Source organism: Pseudophryne corroboree, chromosome 7 (genome assembly GCF_028390025.1).
Source record: "Pseudophryne corroboree isolate aPseCor3 chromosome 7, aPseCor3.hap2, whole genome shotgun sequence".
NCBI lineage: Eukaryota > Metazoa > Chordata > Amphibia > Anura > Myobatrachidae > Pseudophryne > Pseudophryne corroboree.
The window spans coordinates 487,210,134-487,235,568 of NC_086450.1; the positions used below are offsets into that span (position 1 = coordinate 487,210,134).

Genomic DNA, 25,435 nt, shown 5'->3' on the forward strand with positions numbered 1-25,435 from the left:
ACATAATGGTATAATGTAAGCTGGGGCATTACATTATGGTATAATGTGAGCTGGGGCACTACAATATGGTATAATGTGAGCTGGGGCACTACAATATGACATGATGTGAGCTGGAGGCACTACAATGGGATGCGGTTATGTGACCGATGATAGGATCCCGAACGGTGAATATCCTGACGGTCGGCATGCCTACCAACAGAGACTACTGTGGTGAGAGCAGCGAGCATGCAAGGAGCTTTGTTGCTCTTGTCCCCCCTCCCCCTCCCCCGCGCTGGCCATCTAAAAGCTCGGATCCGATTGGTCCATGTTTATTCAAAATAGTAGCTCTTAGCTAAAACATGTCAACTCCAATATATAGTACAGGCTGACTATCCAATATCCAAATGTGTCACCTTTGTTTTCTGATGGCTCAATGTACACAAACTTTGTTTAATACAAAGCAATATATAGGGTTAGTAACGTGTTAGTAATATATACGGTTAGTAGCGTGTTAACAATATATAAGGTTGGTGAATTGTTAACAATATATACGGTTAGTAACGTATTAGCAATATATAGGTTTAGTAACTTGTTAGCAATATATATATGGTTGGTAACGTGTTAGCAATATGTAGGATTAGTAACTTGTTAGTAACATGTTAACGATATATAGGGTTAGTAACGTGTTAGCAATATATAGGGTTGGTAAAGTTTTGGCAATATATAGGGTTAGTAACGTGTTACCAATATCAATATATAGGGTTAGTAACGTGTTAGCATTATATAGGGTTAGTAACGTGTTTGCAATATATAGGCTTAGTAATGCGTTGGCAATATATATGGTTAGTAACATGTTGGCAATATATAGCATTAGTAACGTGTTAGCAATATATAGGGTTTGTAAAGTCTTAGCAATATATAGGGTTAGTAACGTGTTATCAATATCAACATATAGGGTTAGTAACGTGTTAGCAATATAAAGGGTTAGTAACGTGTTGGCAATATATGGGGTAGTAACGTGTTGGCACTATATAGAGTTAGTAATGTGTTAGCTATATATAGGCTTAGTAACGTGTTAGCAATACTGTATATAGGGTTAGAAACTTTTTAGTAACGTGTTAGCAAAATATTATTATTTATTATTATCCTTTATTTATATGGCGCCACAAGGGTTCCACAGCGCCCAATTACAGAGTACATAAATAATCAAACAGGAAAATAGCAACTTACAGTTGATGACAGTATAGGACAAGTACAGGGTAAATAAACATAGTTACATCAGCAGATGACACTGGAATAAGTATCAGGTGGCAGAAGACTGCTGGAGTTGATGCAGTTGAAGATAATTAAAGTAAGAAAGGATAAGCACATGAGGGAAGAGGGCCCTGCTCGTGAGAGCTTACATTCTAAAGGGGAGGGGTAGACAGACAGGGGTGACACAGTTGGGGTACATAGAGAGTGTGGAACAGAGGATTAGGATGAGATTTGGCTGGGTTTGGTGAAGAAGTGGGTCTTGAGAGCCCATTTGAAGTTTTGTAGAGAGGTGGAGAGTCTGAGGGGGAGAGGTAGGGAATTCCAGAGAAGTAGTGCAGCACGTGAAAAATCTTGGAGGTAGGAGTGGGAGGAGGTGATCCGTAGGCAGGAAAGTCGTCGTGCATTAGCAGAGTGAAGAGGACGGGTGGCAGTGTAAAGGGAGATAAGATCAGAGATGTAGATGGGAGAGGAGTGGGTGAGGGCTTTGTAAGCGAGTGTGAGAAGCTTGAAATGGATATATAGGCTTAGTAACGTGTTAGCAATATGTAGGGTTAGTAACGTGTTAGCAATATACAGGCTTAGTAACGTGTTAGCAATATATAGGGTTAGTAACGTGTTAGCAATATATAGGGTTAGTAACGTGTTAGCAATATGTAGGGTTAGTAACGTGTTAGCAATATATAGGGTTAGTAACGTGTTAGCAATATATAGGCTTAGTAACGTGTAGTAACATGTTAGCAATATATAGGGTTGGTAACGTGTTAGTAATATATAAGGTTAGTAACGTGTTAGCAATATATAGGGTTAGTAACGTGTTAGCAATATATAGGTTTAGTAACATGTTAGCAATATATAGGGTAGTAACGTGTTGGCAATATATAGGGTTAGTAACGTGTTAGCAATATATAGGGTTAGTAACGTGTTAGCAATATATAGGGTTAGTAACGTGTTAGCAATATATAGGGTTAGTAACGTGTTAGCAATATGCAGGGTTAGTAACGTGTTAGCAATATATAGGGTTAGTAACGTGTAGTAACATGTTAGCAATATGTGGGGTTCGTAAAGTTTTAGCAATATAGAGGGTAAGTAACGTGTTAGGAATATCAATATATAGGGTTAGTAACGTGTTAGCAATATATAGGGTTAGTAACTTGTTAGTGACGTGTTAGCAATATATAGGGTTAGTAACGTGTTAGCAATATATAAGGTTAGTAACGTGTTAGCAATATATAGGGTTAGTAATGTGTTAGCAACGTGTTAGCAATATATAGATTTAGTAACATGTTAGCAATATATAGGGTTAGTAACGTGTTGGCAATATATAGGGTTAGTAACGTGTTAGCAATATATAAGGTTAGTAACGTGTTAGTAACGTGTTAGCAATATATAGGGTTAGTAACATGTTAGTAACGTGTTAGCAATATATAGGGTTAGTAACGTGTTAGAAATATATAGGGTTAATAACGTGTTAGTAACATGTTAGCAATATATAGGGTTAGTAACGTGTTAGCAATATATAGGGTTAGTAATGTGTTAGTAACGTGTTAGGAATATATAGATTTAGTAACATGTTAGCAATATATATGGTTAGTAACGTGTTAGCAATATATAAGGTTAGTAACGTGTTAGTAACGTGTTAGCAATATATAGGGTTAGTAACGTGTTAGCAATATATAGGGTTAGTAACGTGTTAGCAACATATAGGGTTAGTAATGTGTTAGTAACGTGTTAGGAATATATAGATTTAGTAACATGTTAGCAATATATAGGGTTAGTAATGTGTTAGTAACGTGTTAGGAATATATAGATTTAGTAACATGTTAGCAATATATAGGGTTAGTAACGTGTTGGCAATATATGGGGTAGTAACGTGTTGGCAATATATAGGGTTAGTAACGTGTTGGCAATATATGAGGTAGTAGCGTGTTAGCAATATATAGGGTTAGTAACGTGTTGGCAATATATAGGGTTAGTAACGTGTTAGCAATATATAGGGTTAGTAACGTGTTGGCAATATATAGGGTTAGTAACGTCTTAGCAATATATAGGGTTAGTAACGTGTTAGTAACGTGTTAGAAATATATAGGGTTAGTAACGTGTTGGCAATATATGGGGTAGTAACGTGTTGGCAATATATAGGGTTAGTAACGTGTTGGCAATATACAGGATTAGTAACGTGTTGGCATATAGTTATTGCTGTGCTGTTGCAGTCTCTAATAACCTATTGTTAGTAAGTGATAAACGCTTATCTCTGCACCCGCATACAGTGACTTGCTAGGCCCTCAGTACTATGCTGTGTACACACCTCTTACATAAGCAGTCACAGTCCCGGCTTAGGTATAACGTAGCGTTCTTACTGCTGCTGATGTTATCTAATCTGCAGGTCAGCGGAGCTAATTCCTCCAACTAATCATGTGCAACGCTCCTTGTGCAAATCTCTCTCATGCAATCCAGGTTTAAGCATAAAAGCACTCTTCTTACCAAAGCTGCTGGTGTTCCCAAGTGGGCAGCAAGGTGAGGACAGTGTCCTGAGCAAGCCGGATATAATGATCACTTAGAGGTATACTTGTAAATGATTACAGCAGACACTTACTGCCACTCCCAATGTATGGAGCCCTAGCTTTGGGAGTGGCACTACTTGTCCTCTGTAATCATACAGTGAAAAAGATGGGGTATGGGTCATTGGGTCAACCACACTATGGGGGTCATTCTGCTCACTAGCTACTTTTTGCAGAGCTGCAAAAAGATAGTCACCGCCCATAGGGGAGTGTATTTTCGCTTTGCAAGTGTGCGATCGCATGTGCAGCCGAGCGGTACAAAAAAGTTTTGTGCAGTTTCTGAGTAGCCCAGAACTTACTCAGCCGCTGCGATCACTTTAGCCTGTCCGTGTCCGGAATTGACGTCAGACACCCGCCCTGCAAACGCTTGGACCCACCTGAGTTTTTCCAAACACTCCCAGAAAACGGTCAGTTGCCACCCACAAACGCCTTATTCCTGTCAATCTCCTTGTGATCGGCTGTGCAAATGGATTCTTCATTAAATCCATCGCTCAGCAAAGATCCGCTTTGTACCCATACGACGCGCCTGCGCACTATGGTGCATACTCATTCGCAGTTTTGACCTGATCGCACCGTAGCGAAAAAACCTAGCGTGCGATCATTTTGGTATGACCCCCTTAGGTCGATAGTCATTAGGTCAACCACTATTGGTCGACATTCAGTAGGTCAACAGGGTTTCTAGGTAGACATGGTCCATAGGTCAACATGTTCTAGGTCGACATGACAAAAGGTCGACGTGAGATTTTTTAAAAAAATGTTGGTGTTGTTTTCCTCGTAGAGTGACCGGGAACCCCAATTAGTGTATTGTGTCCCCTCGCATGGCGAGTGAAGACATGTTACCGGTCCCAATTTTAGTCCACGTGAATCGTAAAGTGTGAAAAAGTTGATTAAAAAAAAAAACTCACGTTGATGTCGATCTAGAACATGTAGACCTAGGGACCATGTCGACCTAGAAACCCTGTCGACTTACTGCATGTCGACCAATAGTGGTCTACCTAATGACTGTCTACCTAAGTGTGGTCAACCTAATGACCGTATCCCAAAAAGATGCACCATGTCTGGGATAAAAGGTGATGAGTTCAGGTTCTGAGATATTAAGTTTCAGAAAGTATTGTGCCATCCAGGAGAAGATGGCTGATGTACAGAAGGTCCCAAAGGAAAGTACAGAGGAAAAGTCTGGGGAGAAGAGGTAAATGTGGGTATTATCGGCATAGCGGTTATAGCGAAGTCTAAAGGAACTGATGATCTCACCAAGGGAAGACATGTAGAGGAGAAGAGAAGAAGGACAAGACAGGACCTTGGCAAATAAGAAGTGGAGGTTGGTATATAAACCGAGAAGAAATGGTGTGACCACTAAAAAGCAAACAAGGAGATAGCTGAGTCATGAATCCCAATGGTGTTTGGGAGAACAGGTGTTGGTCAGTGATGGCAAATGCTACGGTATGATCAAAGAGTATAAGAATAGTTTTGGATGTGGCAGATATGAGGTCGTTGGTGACCTTGGTGAGGGCAGTGATTGTGGAATGAAGAGACTGAAAGCCAGATTGGAGTGGGTAACAGAAGGATTGAGTATACAGAAAGAAGGTGAGGTAGTTATACACCACCTACCACCCACTCAAGGTGTTTGGCAATAAAGGGCAGTAGAGCGATTGGATGATAGTTCTCAAGGTAGTAAGGGTCAAGAAGGATAAAGGGAAAGTGCCAAAAAAAAAAGACAAGTTGGCCAGTTGGGCAATATGAAACATGTTTCAGGGGAAGGGACTGGAGGAGGTCAGGTGGAATGTGGTCAACTGGGCAGGTGGAGGGTGGAGAGGAGGTGATAACTTAAGTCCTAGAGACTAGTGTGAAGGAGGACAAGGTTGGCAGTGTTGGTGGGTGTGGAGCCTGAAGTGACAAGATGTCATGGTGGATGATGAAAGTGGGAGGGTTACTCACTTTTCTAATGCCGGTGCTTAACGGTAATCGATGAATTTCAATTCTTAATTCTGTGAAACAAGGAAAAGCAGTATCTTTATACATAAGCATATCCATAATATTCCATATATATAATCTTCCTAGCTTATTTTTTCTCTTTCTTATCAGAAAGAAAGGGTTGACAGAGACAAAATGAGAGAGAGAGAGAGAGAGAGAGAGAGAGAGAGAGAGAGAGAAGAGTCTTATGATACCAAGAAGAAATCTGCAAGGTGTTAGATTTGTATGGACAGGACTGGGATATTCTACAGTTACCATCATGAGGTCCAGTCACAATGTGCTGAATTTATTTAATTATTTCTTTCTTTCTATTCCGCGTGTGTGATAGGTCTGTTTTCCTGCACACATGCTATCATTAATATTATCCTTTATTTATAAGGTGCCACAAGGGTTCTGCAGCAGAACCCTTGTGGCGCCATAAATATAGCTCCATATGTGTAGCGCCATATGTTACTTCTTCTGCATATCAATGTTCATTTTTAAAACCCTAATTAAGAACACAAAGGGTGTGATTATGAGTCTGGTGCAGCGGTGATGCTGTGGAGCCATGTTTTCTGACTGTGCACATGTCTAAGTCACACCACGTATACACCCTGATTGTGCTTGCACAGAAGCGATGTCAGATGCACAGACGCAGAAGCGTATAGGAAAGGTAATAGGTGTTCCTGAGCAGTGACTGGGAGGTTGCTATTCAGAGGTACGGAGCTGTAGACTGTTGGTGGGGCCCAAAGATGCACTAACCATGATTTCCATGTCTGAAGACTCTGCAAGTCGTGGCCGGCGCTCTATCCCTTATGCTGCATAACTGCCCAGGTGCCCTCTGGGGTAATGTCAGAAGAAATACTTCGGCACTCTCAGGACATCCTAATGTAACAATAAATCCTGGGGGTGACCACCTACTGTACATGCAAGTCAACATTTCAGTTTATTCAGCTTTCGTCAAGAAACGCTCACTTACACATAAGTGGTCACCCCTGGGATTTAGTGATACATTAGCATTTCCTGGAAGACCTGATACATGTTGTGCACATTACAGTAGGATGCACAGTGGGCTGTAGCATCACTCCTATAGAGTGTAAACTTGCGAGCAGGGCCTTCCTACCTCTATGACTGTTTGTTTATCACCCATTTTTGTTTTATCATTGTGTACAACTGTAAAGAGCAACAGAATTTGCTGCGCTATATAAGAAACTCTTAATAAATTAATAATACTAGGGTGTTCTGATCACTCTGCTCTCTCCCTACCCAGCCTCAGCCAATGACGTAGGAAGGATGGACAAGAGTACTCTGGGTGATCAGGTTGGCCTACCTAGCCTCAGGAATATCCTCAGAAACTTCATCTTCGCCTGCTGCCCCATCTCCTCAGTCTTTTCTTTGTGTGTGATGAGGATGAGTTCATCGGCCCAGGCTGCAATACTAGGCTGAGCCTGTAGGATCCGGGTCTTCTCCTGGTCACTGCTGTCTATCAGATCATCAATCACCACAATCACATTGTCCTTCCCTGCACACACAGAAGGTAGGTCAGTGTTTGTGGAAGCATGAATATTAATATACAGTAAGCGGTAGTATTCTACTGACATTACGTAACAAAGTTATGGTACAGCGCCGATGAGCTGTTGATTACCCCTTGAATAACCTCTCAGCACTATATATTTAATTCCTTTGTTACGTGTAAGTTAAGTACTATATTAGATCTATGGGAACCAGCAATTTATAAATCAGTCTTTATAATGTACAGTATATGTAGAATTTTCCCACAATGTTTGACTTTTAGGCTGGGGCCACACATAGTGGCCATGCGGATCCCGCTCGGCCGGGTGGGTTTTTTTTGTGTGCACACGGATCCTGTTCGATCCGGCCAGTGACACACGGGATTTAAAAGGAACACATCCACACTGTGTGAACACATACATTGAAATGTATGTGTTCTCATTGAAATCCTGCCGTCCTGTCAACCAGCCCAACCACAGCATGCTGCGGCTGGATCCGGCAGCGCCGACTCTGCCACACATGTGTGTGCAGTCTCCTTGTGGCCAAGCAGTTCCCCCGCTGAACCGGACCCGCTTGCCCGCTATGTGTGGCCCCAGACTTACAGCTGCTACAGTACCTCTCCCATATACCAAGGAAGAATTCAAATAACTGCATTAATATTTTATTTTACCGCTGGTCCACTTAATTCTCATATTGTGACCTGCTTTTCTCAGGCGTGATCCCGCGAACCTTGCAATTCAATAAAGAAATGCTTATTGCATCATCCGCTCAGTAATTCTACAGTACGCAACCTGGGGGGAGGTGCAGAAAGAACTGGGGAAATCACCATGAACCTCATAAAGTGCCAAATACAGGATATAGTAGAAAGCTGTTAGTGGCCATAAGCAACATATCTGAGGATCTTAAAAGGTTTCAAATGCTGATTTTTATCTTTTCTATTACAAATGTAACAATTCTAGAAGTATTTTTCACCAAAATGAAGCATCTACATTATTTTGGGGGTAAATAAAGATGTCTGTGATGTGATTTTTAATTGTTTATAAGGCTTGCACATTCTGCACATGCAGTGGAGGTTTATGACTCCGGGTTTTATGGTTTGCACCGCTGTAGCTGGAGAAACAGAGGTCCAGATTTTCCAGCTCACACAGAGACAGCAGGATGTCAGGTGCAGGAGAGGGGTTTAAAAATCCCATTTACCCAGAGTTCTGGGGACTGATGCCTGCTAGAGACCAGTGAGCGGGGAACAGTTTGTAGCGCCAGGGGCTGTGGACATTGGCCGTACCCGGAGAGCATGCCATGTGTGGCTGTGAGCCACTGCAGCAGAATTACTATTGAGCACGGGAAGTGCTCTGACCTTTTATGTGTCTTTATTTATTTTCTGCATGTACCTGTGTGACCAGGCCCAAGCCTGTGTATGCTGTTCCACAGCGTCTCACGCCAGTAAAGACACTGTGCTGTAACCAAAAGACCTGCCTCACGAGTCCTTATTTCAGTACCCGTTTTACAATGGATAACAAAAAGTTGTGGACATGGAGGTTTTGGAAGTATGAAGCAATTTTTGGGGAAATTACGGCTAACTAAATTGGCCCCCAAGTGTATGTAATATGTTGTTATATCAGTGTGAATGGCCAACCAGATATTGTATTCAATATACAGTACATACTGTATATTGTTTCTCTATTTAGTTTTTTATACATAAGAGAAAACACATATGGCGCTCCCCTTACCTGACCTGACTATCCCCTTCCAAGATAAAATAATTACGTTAACAGTGTATCAGTGAGACAATGAATATTGACATGCTTCAGTATGAAGATCAGCCTAAATGACCATGGGACGCTGGCTTAGAAATACAGACGTGGCTTGCGTGTGTCTTACCAAGAACCGTCCACAGATACTTTAGTTCATCATCATAGAGAGAGTCGGTGACATCAGTGACGTTGACCCGGCCTCTGTTCTTGGTGTGATACAGGATTCCATAGGTGCATATGGAGACTTCCTTAGTGAACTGCTGGAATCTGTTTTTGGAGATATGAAAGGTTCTGACATCTAAGCAGTGGTCCTTGAAGTCCTCAGAAGTGAGCAGCTTCACCAGCCAGGAGTAATCTCTTTCTTCTGATCTGGAGAAAAGTCCAATTTTCAGTTTTTTTCTCGTTGACCCCTGGCATATAAAAATAAAATGTACTGAATACGTATTCTTATCACCTCTTTATGACACCCGTTTATAATGTGTAATAGTGAGAGTGCTGCTATAAATAGGGTGGCATACAGTCCAACCAAGATAATAGATTTTGAAGCACCTACAGTGTGTGCCTAGTAAATACCTGGAGGGCGGTGTTACAGAGAGGATGGTACCAGTAGCGGATCTTGCTGGGGGCACATGGATTTTTGCCCAGGCTGCCGCCTTCCAGAGGGCTTTGCCGACATCCGGAGGGTGCCGCCGCCATGGCAAGATCTGCTACTGGTGGTGCCCTCCGATGCTGTGCGCGATGATGTCATCATGAACCGCACGGCATTGTGGGATCGGCACATAGACGCCAGGGGTCATAATTGACCTCTAGTGTCTATGCGGTGCTATGGGAGAGATGTCATGACGTCTCTCCCATAGAGCCGAGGAGCGGCGCTGGTGGCCGGAGACGGAGGTCAGCAGCGGTCGGGAATCAGGAGCAGGGATGGTGAGTATTAATTAATTAATTTATTTTGTATTTATTTAATTTTTTTGTAAGCGGCACAACTCTACTGGGGGCACAAACGGGGGCACAACTCTACAGGGGGCATAACTGACCACGCCCCTTTATGAAGCCACGCCCCTATTTTCGCCCAGAGCTCCACAAGGGCTAGAACCGGCCCTGGATGGTACACACAGGGAGTACATTGATTGCAATACGTTAGTAGTGTGCATCCGCTCTTCTCTTCCTCCAACATAATATTATTAGCCTGAGGCATGATAGAACCTCTTAATATCTTTAGTAATAGGGTGTGCAGTCCCGCTCCACCCCTTTCCTCAGTTGGTCAGAGATCTGGGACACAGGTGTCGCTTTCAGCAGATAAGAGTGAGGCGGGTCTGGTTCCTAAATTATCAGACAGACATGCTAGCATGAGACCAAGGCAAATCCAGGCACAATTTCAAGAGTCGAGTACTTGAGTTATAAGGCAGATAGGGATGAGGAGGAGAAATCGGTACACACAGGAATCTAAGAGTGGGATTTAGCAAGCGGATGATCAGTACATGGGTAGTCATGTCTCAAAGCCAATAATCAGTCATAACAGTGAGGCACACACAATGCCAGGAGCTAGAGACTAATCACCTAGCATTGAATGCTAGGTGTGGATTCCATATGTGGTATATTAGAAGGCTGAGAACTGAGCTGGGAAAACCACCAGTTCTCCATCCACTTCTATCTTCTCTGTGATTGCAGATGATGGCGGTGAATGCCAGAGATCTGTTACACCGGGCTATCTTGTTGAAGTTAGTGCTCCAGTTCTGATTGGCTATTATCGCTGAGCGACACCACAACATGTGACACTTGAGCTTCTATGTTCTGCTGATGGAAATCATCTATGGACCACACCGAGATCTCAACCTCATCACAATGCAGTGAAAACGCTCAGAGAGACAATGGGGGTCGTATACTGTATTTTATTGAACTGATATCACTGTTTAATACATAGGATGATTGTTTTTTTTTCTAATGTTGTGCCACAACATAGCCATTGGCTAAAAAAAATAGCTTAAAAATCCTAGATCTAAATATCTATTTTGTAGCATGATTAAGCAAGTTGACTATTCCGGGTTACCATATCAGTCCACACACATGTACAATATAGATACAAGAATTCTGTTCAGGGTGATAGAGGACAACCTTTCGTAATATATAGTGTGCTATATAGTGTGATAACATTACGGTATGTAAGTAGCGTTCTAAAGGTCATTTACTAATCAGCGATTATGTGCGCCTGCATTAATACTGACTGTTCAACTTTTTATTTTTGTCCCTCTATCGCTAACCTTTAATCTTTCAATGTTTCTCCTAAGCTTCTACTCATTTAGCCTTATTTAGGCTTAAAGAGATCTTTATTACATGTTGCACTTTTGCATGTTTTTATCTTTTAGTGACATTGTGTTTGCGGATTACTAATTAACCCTTACTGTGTTATCTGCAAGAGATTTTAATACCTTTAACATTTACACTAAGGGTGAGTTCTGTTATAGTTTAGAAGTTTAGATGTATACAGTATACAGTATACAGTAGTCTCTCACCTGTCGGGAACTGTCAGCGAAGGAACCTGCGGAGTGACAAGAAATTAATATACAGTTGTGCAAGGTCCTAAAACGTAAACAAAATGATTCTAGTAGAAAAAAGTAATAGGAATAAAACTGAGGTTTTGTGTTCTGCAGTTATCACTTCATATTGGAAGTATCACATTAAAAAATATATATTTAAGTAACAATTAATAATAAATAATAATAATAATAATAATAATTATTATAATAATAATTATAATAATAATAATAATAATTAATACCCGAGTTCACAGTTTAACACATTTTATAGACTATGTATTAGGAAGAAACATTTTTTGTTACAATCATGCACAGTGATCTACGTGACCCATTATTTGACAATCTGTTTGGTAAATAAAGAGGAACAAATCCACTATTGTGACATAATTTGTAAACACGTCACATTATAAGTGATTTATACCTGGACGTTTCCACATCTTCCCAGCTATTATACAGTATATCTCTGCAGTTGTAAAAACAGAGAAACACGCAGATTTAGTTTTCCTGTGGAGGGTGGGATGTCGTCATCATGTCGGCACTTCCAATGTAAAAATTCATAATGTAGACACCACAATGTCAACAGTTGCAGTATGGTGTCGACATTGTTGAAATAACAACACTGAACACGTCGGCACTGGCAGAATGTGCATATATTTGCAACATGTTACCTTTGGCCAGCATTGGATGGTTAGTGTTAGGCTGCAGGAAGGGAAGTTAATGATAGGCACTAGTTGGGAGGGCTAGAGTTAGTGTACGGGCTGGGAGGTTGGAGTTAGACACTAGGGGAGAGTTAGGAATAGGCACTAGGGGAAGGCTGCAGGAAGAGAGGTTATGATTTAGCAATAGGAGAGGTTAGGGTTAGGCACTTGTTGATGTGTTAGGGTTAGGCTGCGGGAGGGGAGGTTAGGGTTAGGCACTAGTTGAAGGGTTAGGGTTGTGCACTATGGGGAGGGTCAGAGTTAGGCACTAGGGGGAAGGTTAGGGTTAGGCTACTGGAGGAGAGGTTAGTGTTAGGCACTAGGGAGAGGGTTAGAGTTAGGCATTAGTTGGAAGGCTAGGGTTAGGCTACTGGAGGGGAGGTTAGGGTTAGGCACTATGGGGAGGGTTATGGGGAGGGTTAGGGTTAGGCACTAGGGGGAGGTTAGGGTTAGGCTACAGGAGGGAAGGTTAGGGTTAGGCACCAGGGGGAGGGTTAGGGATAGGCTACAGGAGGGAAGGTTAGGGGTAGGCACTATGGGGAGGTTAGGGTTAGGCACTAGGGGGAGGGTTAGGGATAGGGTACAGGAGGGAAGGTTAGGGGTAGGCACTATGGGGAGGTTAGGGTTAGGCACTAGGGGGAGGGTTAGGGATAGGGTACAGGAGGGAAGGTTAGGGGTAGGCACTATGGGGAGGTTAGGGATAGGCACTAGGGGGAGGGTTAGGGATAGGGTACAGGAGGGAAGGTTAGGGGTAGGCACTATGGGGAGGTTAGGGTTAGGCACTAGGGGGAGGGTTAGGGATAGGCTACAGGAGGGAAGGTTAGGGGTAGGCACTACGGAGAGATTAGATTTAGGCTGCAGCAGGAGAGGTTAGGGTTAGGCATTAGTTGAAGGGTTAGGGTTAGGCTGCGGGAGGGGAGGTTAGGGTGTATTAGGGTGTGGTTTGCCCTTTACCCCTTATAGATAGGTGACAATTCATCAGATATACTGCAGCAACACGGAAAGTGAGAAGAAGGCTTACCCCGGTCACTACTGAGCAACTTCTGATAGTCAGACTGTTTTTCCAATTTGCTGAAGAGGAAGAGACCTCTGGCGTATCTCTCAATGATGGGCTGGCTCATCAGGATCTGCGTCTTCGCCTCATCACTGCTGTCATCATGATCATCAATCACAAAAATCAGGTTCTTACTTCCTACAAGTATAACACTGGTAGTTTACTCTCACCAGGAGATGAATAGGCGACCAAAATCATCTGAAATATTCTGCTTGTTTAATACTTAAATATACAGAGTAATAACTGTGGCATACTGGAATGTTAGTAGACAAGAGATATTGGAAAGTTCCAAAAGCCTTTTAATTCTTATCAGTGAGTGGGGGAGTTTTATGGCCCCAAACCAGTTCTAGCAGACCCTGCCACATGTAGGGGGTTAGGACAGGAAGTGCAGGGGGATTTTAGCAAAAGGAACAAAGCACAGGACAGTTCAGTGTGAGCTGAGGATGGAGGGCACAGGCTAGTGTCCAGGAGAAACGCAGTCCGGGGACTGTGGAACAAGCATGGTCCACAGTCCCTGGCATGATGGAGAGAAGAGCAGCGTGTGGGTGTTGCTATGAGGAGAGGGAGAGCCCATATCTGCAGTGTAACAGGAGAGCCAGCAGCTTCAGCGAGAGATGGAGAGTGCAATGTGAGAGCCACAGTATGCAGAGTACAGTGGAAGGAACCAGGAACAAAGGACCTTCAGGGGTACCCAAGAAGCAGGACGGGAGGTGTGAGTCTGCGGGATAGGAGGAGATGGGTGAGTGGTAGGCACCACGTTTGGCGGAAGGCCCCCAGTAACGTGTACATGAGATCCAGTTTAGATAGAGCCCCTAGCGAATGGGGGAGAGCACACTGAAATTAATCTCAGTTTGCGGAAGCCGCACTACTGATTCCCAGAGACTGCGCTGGTATGTACTGTACTGTAATGCTGACACATCACTGTAAATGCTGTTATTGCCCGTGAAGCAAATGAAAGGAGATGTAACTTGATGTAACCCATATGAATATTGTGCTGGAGAGGAGAACAAGGAGTTAAATGTTACTGTCGTGATAACCCTGTCTGAACTGTGAATAAACTGCTTTTTTATGTCATGAGAAAGCCTGGCGTGACAATGCTTTTTAATATGACTGATGGATCGGCCGCTGCCCGGCTATCACATAACCACTAAGGAGTACGACATCTTCCCACTTTAGACCCCTCTTATTAAAAACTATTTCAGTTTCCCCCCTAGAATACAGCTGCATTAGGATCACCTCTAACTGGGATTAAGCATGAGTGAGGGAACGTCCGTACTGTCTCCGGTTAGTGTTCTGCTTTGCATTGGACACGGTATAAACATACTGTAGCTGACATCGTTGTGGAACATCAGGGTGTGGAATCCAGTCCAGGTATTCAGTTTGATCAAGTCTGAGCAACAGCAAGCATGATTGCAGACAACCGTCAGCCTGCTGTTAAAATGGTTTCAGATGCAAGAGACAATGCTCCTGATGGTGAACTAGTCGCCCAGGCGATAGGCCAAGGGAGTGACTTCTGTTGAGGGTCCTGGATCAATGGTCTCTGGAGAATTTACTCTATGTTTGCTAAGAACTGCTGTGAACTATTCAGCAACCTGTGACTTGCTGGTAACTGCTTATGCTCAGGTGTGAATTGCCTACCTGTGGGAAATCTGTGGAAAATAAACCTGCAGTGTGGACTTTTACCTGGAACAGGTTGAGTATCCCATATCCAAATATTCCGAAATACGGAATATTCCGAAATACGGACTTTTTTGAGTGAGAGTGAGATAGTGAAACCTTTGTTTTTTGATGGCTCAATGTACACAAACTTTGTTTAATACACAAAGTTATTAAAAATATTGTATTAAATGACCTTCAGGCTGTGTGTATAAGGTGTATATGAAACATAAATGAATTGTGTGAATGTACACACACTTTGTTTAATGCACAAAGATATAAAAAATATTGGCTAAAATGACCTCCAGGCTGGGTGTATAAGGTGTATATGTAACATAAATGCATTCTGTGCTTAGATTTAGGTCCCATCACCATGATATCTCATTATGGTATGCAATTATTCCAAAATACGGAAAAATCCCATTTCCAAAATACCTCTGGTCCCAAGCATTTTGGATAAGGGAGACTCAACCTGTATATGTGATCCTTGTCACTACATATATATATATATATATATATATATATAATGTAAGTGTGGTAATGGTGTTAGATTGCCGATATCTTACTCATGTTTTCACCATCTATACTAAGCCTTACCCCAGTGACATTGTGTGTGCCTATGTTTCATAAATTCTAATCTACAACCTCTCTGGAGCCTCATTCAGAGCCACATGCAATGACAATGTGTGCGTACGGCTCAGACAGGGTCAGAAATGTGGCGGCAAAGTGATGGCCGTTCCTGGGTGGTGACTGGGAGGTGGCCTGAATCGAGCGCAAGAAAGTCTGTCTGGTGGGGATTGTTATGGGAGTCTGGCTGAAGCGTCAGTGACAGCGGCTGCGTTCTCAGACACGTCGCTGCTTGCGCAGACGTTATGTGCAGACAGAGATGCTGAACCTACAATAGGGTTGGTACTGTACAAGGGTTGTTGGTGTGCACACTGGTGTGCCAATGGTGGCGTCTCCAAAGTCACCGGCTGAGGTACAGTATATAGGAGTCCAGCCAATCAGCTCCTAACTGCCATGTCACAGGCTGAGTTTGAAAAATGACAGTTGGGAGCTGATTGGCTGGTACTTTATCTCCGTCCCTGGCTTAGTAACTAGACCCCATAGAGAGAGCAGAAAGTGGGCGCTTTGGTCCTTGCACACTCAGGCACACGCTAGTGCACAAGGGTAAGGCTGATACCAGCATGTTTATATTATACCTCCAATAACGTCTGCAACAGACGCAAGAGCTGATGCAGCAGCTCCACCTCTGTCTCAGGACGTTCGTCTCTCACCTAATATAGGTAGCAGTTCTGTCTCGGAAGCTGAAATGCCAGATTTCCATTTACGGTCATTGGTCACGTAGATGCAGAGGGTGAATTTACTGATGCTCTTTTCTAATTTACTTCCTTTCATATCAGAGACGCTGAGAAACGTGACCTTCTTCACTAGACCAGAGAAATACTTTGCGCTCAGCGCCGTACGGAGCCACTTGACGTTCTTCTCTTCCAGTGCAGAGACTATCCCAATGGTGTGACCCTGTATGGTGAAGAACGTGGAGATACAAGATAACAGCACTGCGGAAAGGCTGGCGGCCAATGTTAGCATGCAACGTACACAAGAACATGGAAAAAATTGACCCTGAGACTAGCAGGCGTGAGTGACAACCACAGTGTGATCATGTCCTGCTCCTGCTTTCCCTGCTTACATCCCTAGTGCTAGAATCTGGACAACTTGTTGGGACATCATGATCTGAAATGTTTGGATGGCAGTGCCAGCAAAGGGTGGATTATGGCCCTTCTATGGTCCGAGTGGCATCCAGCTCTATACCGGTCGGCAGAGGCATTGGGCCTACAAACAAAGGTACTCCCTGGCACTAGGGCTCTTACCACATTCATGTGTGTGTGTGTGTGTGTGTGTGTGTGTGTGTGTGTGTGTGTGTGTGTGTGTGTGTGTGTGTGTGTGTGTGTGTGTGTGAAGGGGGGTAATAAAATAAAAAGCTAAACATTTTTACATGGTGCACCACTAATCCCAGCATGTCTTGGCTGACATGAAAAGCTTGGGTATTGCCATGTATGGTAACCTTATCCTATGACTGTGTGTTGGATTCTCATTTGTTTTAAATAACATTGGGACATCCTTCATGAGTCACATCTAAACAATTTACCTTTATTTTTTATTTGTCCAGTATGTTTTAAATTTTGGCAAAAATAATGACTTCTGTATAACAGAAGCACAGAAGAGCACATTATTAGTATGGTGGTCCCCCTGTTTAAGTTTCAAGTGCACTTTCCATAATATATTGTGTCATTTTTCATTTAATTTTTGCCCTAAACAGACATCATCAAGTTCAAACATAATCTAATTTCATAGGCTTAGCTAACTAGGTCTGAGTACCTTAGTATATTCTATTTTGATTTCCTAATTGATTTGGTTGGTGTTAATATATTCTTCGATAGATATATCATGAGTGTGTGTGTGTGTGTGTGTGTGTGTGTGTGTGTGTGTGTGTGTGTGTGTGTGTTGAGCCTTTTGGAGGAAGCAACCTTTGTACTCATTATTGTGTTAGTGATAACAAGGCTGCATGTGACAAGAGCAGTGTGATTGTGTCATGGTGAGAAGATATGATGGTGAGATGATGTCACGGTGTAATGGTGTAAAGATGTGATGGTGTCATGGTGAGAAGATATGATGGTGAGATGATGTTGGTGTGATGATGTGATGATGTGATGGTGTCATGGTGAGAAGATATGATGGTGAGATGATGTCAAGGTGTAATGGTGTGATGATGTGATGGTGTCATGGTGAGAAGATATGATGGTGAGATGATGTCAAGGTTTAATGGTGTGATGATATGATGGTGTCATGATGAGAAGATATGATGGTGAGATGATGTCATGGTATAATGGTGTGATGATGTGATGGTGTCATGGTGAGAAGATATGATGGTGAGATGATGTCAAGGTGTAATGGTGTGATGATGTGATGGTGTCAGGGTGAGAAGATCTGATGGTGAGATGATGTCACAGTGTAATGGTGAGAAGATATGATGGTGAGATGATGTCACGGTGTAATGGTGTAATGATGTGATGGTGTCATGGTGAGAAGATATGATGGTGAGATGATGTCGGTGTGATGATGTGATGGTGTCATGGTGAGAAGATATGATGGTGAGATGATGTCATGGTGTAATGGTGTGATGATGTGATGGTCTCATGGTGAGAAGATATGATGGTGAGATGATGTCACGGTGTAATGGTGTGATGGTGTCATGGTGAGAACATCTCATGGTGAGATGATGTCACTGTGTAATGGTGTGATGATATGATGGTGTCATGGTGAGAAGATATGATGGTGAGATGATGTCACGGTGTAATGGTGTGATGATGTAATGGTGTCATGGTGAGATGATGTCACAGTGTAATGGTGTGATGATGTGATGATATCATGGTGAGAAGTTATGATGGTGAGATGATGTCATGGTATAATGGTGTGATGATGTGATGGTGTCATGGTGAGAAGATGTGATGGTGAGATGATGTCACGGTGTAATGGTGTGATGATGTGAAGGTGTCATGGTGAGAAGATATAATGGTGAAATGATGTCACGGTGTGATGATGTGAAGGTGTGATGTTAGTAGATGATATGGTGTAATGATGTGATGGTATGATGAAGTCATGCTGTGATGATATGATAACGTCAGGTAAGCTGGAGAACCTGGAAGAAGCAGGTTCTCCAATAGCTCTGAGTAATGATGTGAATACTGATTACAAATATCTTTCTTTGTTCATAAATCAATTTCCATCTCTACCACTGTCTTTGGCATTTGTTGTTTAACTTGTATTGTGAAATGTACCATTACACTGAGAGAATTCTAGCATGTAGTTCCATTGACACAGGTGGCCATGGTCCCTTGGACGTTCTGCGCGTGACATAAGCAGACACAAGGTCCAGTGGTGCAGATAATTGCAGATAATCTAAATAGTGCAGTACTTTATGGCAGTATAAGGGTCACGCATATCTGTGAGAGCCACAGCCGTACAGTAGTACACACACGTGGGTTCATCATCCAGGGCATTTCAACTCCCACCATTTACACATCATGTTGGTCTATCAGGCTGATAATCTATTGTATTATTTTATTTGGAGCACCTCCCCCATCCCCAAGCCCCAACATCACTTAAATGCGCATCAGTGCCTATAATCCCAGTGCAGATATTGCACACTCATTATTTCGCCATTGGAAATCTCTTCTCAGTCCCATAAAACTAGGTACGGGATCAACAAAAGCACTTTTTTTGGATGTGGCAATGGTACATCGCTCGAACTTGCGGTTAAGAGAAATTAATAATTTACAAAGTTACATTTAGCTTTAAATAAACTATTGAAAGAACTGAAAATTTTTAATCAGTGACCAACATCTGCCAGGTGATAAAAACTAAATCTAGTAATTCCTAAATCCTGGGATAATATAAATATTACTGCTATCTACTCATTTCTGGCTCCGTCCCAGGCAAAAACAAATGCTTTATTATTAAAATCTTTTTTTTTTTTAATATTTATTTATTGTGTACGTTCATAAAAAGTTTATTCTATTTTTTTATTTAAAAAAATGCAGAGTGAGAATTATACAGTGTTGTTTGTTGTAAGTTTAGGACTAAGCTGTAAATATCCAGGTGATGATTTTCTTATTGAACAATATTGCTTTGAAACAAATGACGTACTTACAGATCAGGAAATGTACAACATTTAAAAACACTTCTTACCGAATCTGTCCCCTTCCCAGGTTCTGTAAATCAGGTAAAACAAACAGAGTAAGTAGATATAAGGCTTTAACAGTATTTTCTGATATGAAATTGTAATTTTTGTTATTTTCAGATCAGCGTGTAACGTTACCAGGTATTGTTATTTGCAATTACTGGGGGTCTTACTGTAGTGTGATAAGTTACTGTAGTGTGATAACTTACTGTAGTGTGATAAGTTACTGTAGTGTGATAACTTACTATAGTGTGATAACTTACTGTAGTGTGATAACTTACTATAGTGTGATAACTTACTGAAGTGTGATAACTTACTGTAGTGTGATAACTTACTGTAGTGTGATAACTTACTATAGTGTGATAACTTACTATAGTGTGATAACTTACTGTAGTGTGATAACTTACTATAGTGTGATAACTTACTGTAGTGTGATAACTTACTATAGTGTGATAACTTACTGTAGTGTGATAAATTACTGTAGTGTGATAAGTTACTGTAGTGTGATAAATTACTGTAGTGTGATAACTTACTATAGTGTGATAACTTACTGTAGTGTGATAACTTACTATAGTGTGATAACTTACTGTAGTGTGATAACTTACTGTAGTGTGATAACTTAGTATAGTGTGATAACTTAGTATAGTGTGATAACTTACTATAATGTGATAACTTAGTATAGTGTGATAACTTAGTATAGTGTGATAACTTAGTATAGTGTGATAACTTACTGTAGTGTGATAACTTACTATAGTGTGATAACTTACTGTAGTGTGATAACTTAGTATAGTGTGATAACTTAGTATAGTGTGATAACTTACTATAATGTGATAACTTAGTATAGTGTGATAACTTAGTATAGTGTGATAACTTACTATAATGTGATAACTTAGTATAGTGTGATAACTTAGTATAGTGTGATAACTTAGTATAGTGTGAAAACTTACTGTAGTGTGATAACTTACTATAGTGTGATAACTTACTGTAGTGTGATAACTTACTATAGTGTGATAACTTACTGTAGTGTGATAACTGCAATCAGTGGCCAGGGATAATGGGAATCTTAAAACGTCGCTTTGTTTGGTATCACTAGTACACCACCCCAATTATTTACTATATGTCCTATACAATTGTTTTATGCAGTAGTTCCCATTACCATGTATTTCTATGACCTGCAGAAATCATCCACTTCTGTTTTTAATCTGGTGTTTTCTGTGCAGTAAATGTCCCTAGGTTGACCCCATATGATCGACAAGCACATGACTGACATGGTCAAAAAGTTGACAGTGTCAATAGGTCAACAGTGAAAAGGTAGACACTGAAAAAAGGTCAACGCGGTGGTTGTCTTTTTGCATTTTTTGTGTCACTTTGTATGTGACACGTGACCCCACTTGGTGTACCTCGCCCCCTTGCATGGCTCACATCACTCGTCATGCTTCCGGCAACGTCCAGTCGTACTTCAAATGGACTGTAAAGTTCATTTGAATCTGTCGATCTCTTGTACCTGTCGACCTTAAGCACTGTTGACCTTTTACATGTCGACGTATTGACCACGTCAGCCTTTTGTACGTGTCGACCTAATGCATGTCAACTATATGGGTCGACCTATTGACTGTTGACATCATTACTGACGACCTATCATCCGGAGACGGTTGTTTTGTAGGGAGAATAAAGTGAGTGGTGGTTATACTGTACTCACCATTGGTACTTTCCAGGATCTCCCTGATCTGGGTGAGTTTATTGCACATTTCTCTCTCCATCTCCTCCAGAATACGATGTCAGAGTGACGGAACTCCCGCTCTCACGTCCTGCGTCCCCTCTTCCTCCCTATAACATTATTGTCTTCTTCATTCTGAAATTGGAATGCGGGATCTTGTGAGGATATGTGGCTGCAAGAGATAATTGGCGCCTGCCAACGTCTGAAAAACCAATTCACGGAGATTGGGAGATACGGCAGAGCATATATATATATATATATATATATATATATATATACCAGTTGCCCTCTGTATAAATCAGCGGATGCAGATAAATGTGTAATCATGAGTGGTGGGACTCCATAAGAATAAAGCAGTCAAAGCAGTTTGACATTAAATCAATGCTTCATCGCTCTTTATTCCAGCACTTTCTTCAGGATAAACATCATTATTCTTAAAAAAAAACCCGCCGGAATAAAGAGAGATAAAACAATGATTTAATGTCAAACTGCTTTGACTGCTTTATTCTTATGGAGTCCCGCCACCCACCTATCAATTTATCGATTTTATATATAGTATACTGTATATATTAGTATTAGTATTATTATTATTTAAAAAAAAGAAAACGGATCTATGAACTCTACAAACAACCAGTGAGCAACAAGGTGCCGTCTGCAGCAATTCTAATTCTAAAGACATCAATAGATAAACAGTGCAGAGACCGTCGGGTATATTTAATTTATTTTTCATCACATGGCATGAAATTGCGGCTGGCAGCGAGGTTTTTCCTATTCAGTGAACCGCGAGAATTGTAGCCGCGGTAATTTTAATAGGATTTAACACAGCTTTTTTTCTTGCAGCCCCAGAGCATGTGCAAAACTGGGGGAAATTGTCAGGTCTTAGGGCGTAATTCAGACCTGTTCACTCGCTAGGGTTTTTTTGCAGTCCTGCGTTTGCATAGTCGCCGCCCATAGGGGAGTGTATTTTAGCTGTGCAAGTGTGCGATCGCATGTGTAGCAGAGCTGTGATAACATATCTTGTGCAGTCTCTGAGTAGCCCAGGACTTACTCAGCCGCTGCGATCACATCAGCCTGTCCGGGACCAGAATTGACGTCAGACACCCTCCCTACGAACGCTTAGGCACGCCTGCGTTTTTCCAACCACTCCCTGAAAAACGGTCAGTTGCCACCCACGAACGCCTTCTTCCTGTCAATCTCCTTGTGATCGCCAGTGCGAATGGATTCTTTGCACAAACCCGTAGCTGAGCGGCGATCCGCTTTGTACCCGTGCGACACATCTGTGCATTGCGGTGCATACGCATGCGCAGTTTAGACCTGATTGCAGGCTGTACGAAAACGCAGCCTAGCAATTAGGTCTGAATTAGGCCCTTAGTTCAGACCTCTGGCACATCCGCCTAATGATTAATTATGCAATAAGAAGTTTTTAAGTAGCTTAATTAGGGTAATAATGACATTTCATTATTGGGGTGATATTCTGGAAAGTGATCAATAATGGGTTAAAGGGTGTGGGACAGCTATTTGGGGGTGCTGTATGGGTGGGACAGGTGTTTTTAACATTGCAAGTGGGACAAAATGGTGTTTTGTAAAAAAAAATTAAGGTTGCTTAAAAAATACAAAACAATCAGCTTCCAAAGCATGTTTACGCACCCCTAAAAATAACGGTTCCGGTATGAATGGTCGACCATGTTATGGTCGACAGTCATTAGGTTGACCACTATTGGTCGACATTGACTTGGACACATGGTCGACACATCATAATGGTCGACACATGAAAGGCCGACACATGAAAAGGTCGACATGATTTTTTAAAAACTTTTTCTGGTGTCGTTTTTTGCGTAAAGTGACTGGGAACCCCAATTATTGCACCGCGTCCCCTCGCATGGCTCTCTTCGCTCGCCATGCTTCGGGCATGGTGCCTCCGCTTCGCTCGGCACAGATTACCGTTCCAATCGTAGTCCACGTGGATCGTGAAGTATGGAAAAGTTCCCAAAAGAAAAAAAGTTAAAAAACTCATGCCAACCTTTTCATGTGTCGACCTTTCATGTGTCGGCCATGTCAATGTCGATGAATAGTGGTCGACCTAATGACTATCGACCATAACATGGCCGACCATCTGAACGGATACCAAAATAACTACAGTATTTTATTTGCATTGCAAAAAAAAAAAAAAAAAAGTTTCTATAATTTTTCAACTGTTCTTAAAACTGGAAAAGTAACCATTTGGACAGTAAAATATATTAATTTTGTTGTCCAATATTAACTTGGCAGTTTTTTTTATAGTACAGGCTGTTTTATTTTTACATGTACCTTGTTTTTTGAAGAAAAAATATTGCTTTTTTTATTTTTATTGGGTAGCACGACAATTGGGAGAGTGCAATGGCCGCATTCATTTTTGATGCAAAATTAAATTTACCCCTGTATCAGTTCCAGCGTTTCAGTTACATCATTAACTTTCATCAGGGATTCTTAGCATAGACAAAACATTACCTTAAATACCTTCAAAGACAGATTCCTGCAGGTTCCTTTGTGATGCCCACCAGTAATATCAGGGCATCATGTCGGAGCCCATATAGCAGCCATCACTACAACTGTCTGCACAAATCAGCAGACAATACTGCATATGCTGATATACTATAGCTAGTTCCTATGTTCAGGGGTGTAGAGAGCTATGGAGGGCCCAGCCATATGTGGGGTTCAGGGGTGCGGCCTAATCATGGTATGTGTCATCACGCCCCCTTTTGCAAATGATGTGGAAAATAAATCTGTGTCAGCGCCGCTAAGCAGCACTGACACAGATTTGGGGGCGCTATTGGGACCCTCATCCAGGGGAGAATCCACAGGGGGGGTTACCAGTATGGTTGCTCTCCCCACCACATTGCACAGGCAGACGAGGCTGCAGCACCACAACCCAGCCAGCACACAGTAGCAAGTGCTGGCTAGAGAACAATGCTGCTGATGACTGGAGGGAGGGGGGGGGAGGGGGAATCAGGATGTTTGCGGTGGACCTGGGATCCCCCAGAACCTCCACCAGGCAATTAGTACCCGATGCCTCCCACCCTCTCGGTGGCAGTGCCTATGATTACCTCTGACATGGAACTTCTGGGACTCTTCTTGGCATACACTATACACTTATCTGGCAGATAATCTGCCAGATCTGGCTGGTTGGAATACAAATCTGGTAATGGATTGGCACAAATGACAGTCGGCCATTTGCTCCCAAACACTGGGAAATAGACAATATTTGTCCAGACAAATTGGTTAAATCACGGATTTAACCAATTTGTGTGAACGTCAGCTTTTGTCCGTTTCCAGTGTTTGCCAGATAATTGTATAGTGTATACTACAAGCATATGCCTTGTTAGGATAGAGCCAAAAGTATCAAGGATTGAACTGTCCACAATGACGTTACAAAATGTAATCATCCTGGTCCTGAAAGGGAGCCAGGTTATTACATATGTGTGAATTACACACCCAGCCGTTATACAGAGAGTGAGAATACCCTCATGTCCGATCTGTTGTACTTATTCTGTGTATGCAGATATCTCTGGACTCCCAGAGAAGGGGGCTGGTTATTTAAGCTACAGGGGAGTGGGTCCAGTTCCTCTGGATATGCCAGAATCTGCATTTTGAGTCTACTTGCAAGTCAGTTTACTGGGATCAATCAGCATTATTATTATTATTATTATTAATGTTTATTTATATAGCACCACAAGGTTTCTGCTGCGCCTAATAAAGTACATAAACAAATAAGCAAAACAAGAAAACTATGACTATAAATTACATAGGCAATCTGGGGTGGGGAATTATTATGGAATTTTTTACCTTTTCCTGACCACTTATGTTATTTATATTATTTACATGTTTGAATCAGTTTACCCTAGACCATCCATAGTGTTAACTATTAATACTGTATTCCATACAGTGTCCAGTGTATAAAAAGTGCAATCTTTAGATTAGTCTCCAGAGTCATTATTAGGTTATTCTACCACTCATGAGCCCACCAAGCAACCTGCTAAGACCCCCAGGGCAGC

General features: G+C 41.9%; 1 protein-coding gene across 3 annotated transcripts in view; it reads right to left on the reverse strand.

Moving 5' to 3' along the window:
- LOC134945683 (uncharacterized) overlaps nucleotides 1-25,435 on the reverse strand; it is a 115,484-nt gene that overhangs the window by 26,366 nt on the left and 63,683 nt on the right. For all 3 annotated transcript variants that reach the window (XM_063935124.1, XM_063935123.1, XM_063935125.1), the window contains exons 2-9: nucleotides 21,387-21,539; nucleotides 19,696-19,718; nucleotides 16,224-16,467; nucleotides 13,258-13,428; nucleotides 11,515-11,540; nucleotides 9,132-9,414; nucleotides 7,072-7,263; nucleotides 5,727-5,776 (exon numbers count right to left, since the gene is read on the reverse strand). In XM_063935124.1, coding sequence (XP_063791194.1) covers nucleotides 5,727-5,776; nucleotides 7,072-7,263; nucleotides 9,132-9,414; nucleotides 11,515-11,540; nucleotides 13,258-13,428; nucleotides 16,224-16,467; nucleotides 19,696-19,718; nucleotides 21,387-21,447 — 1,050 coding nt within the window. In that variant the 5' untranslated portion in view covers nucleotides 21,448-21,539. The remainder of the gene's footprint in view (nucleotides 1-5,726; nucleotides 5,777-7,071; nucleotides 7,264-9,131; nucleotides 9,415-11,514; nucleotides 11,541-13,257; nucleotides 13,429-16,223; nucleotides 16,468-19,695; nucleotides 19,719-21,386; nucleotides 21,540-25,435) is intronic.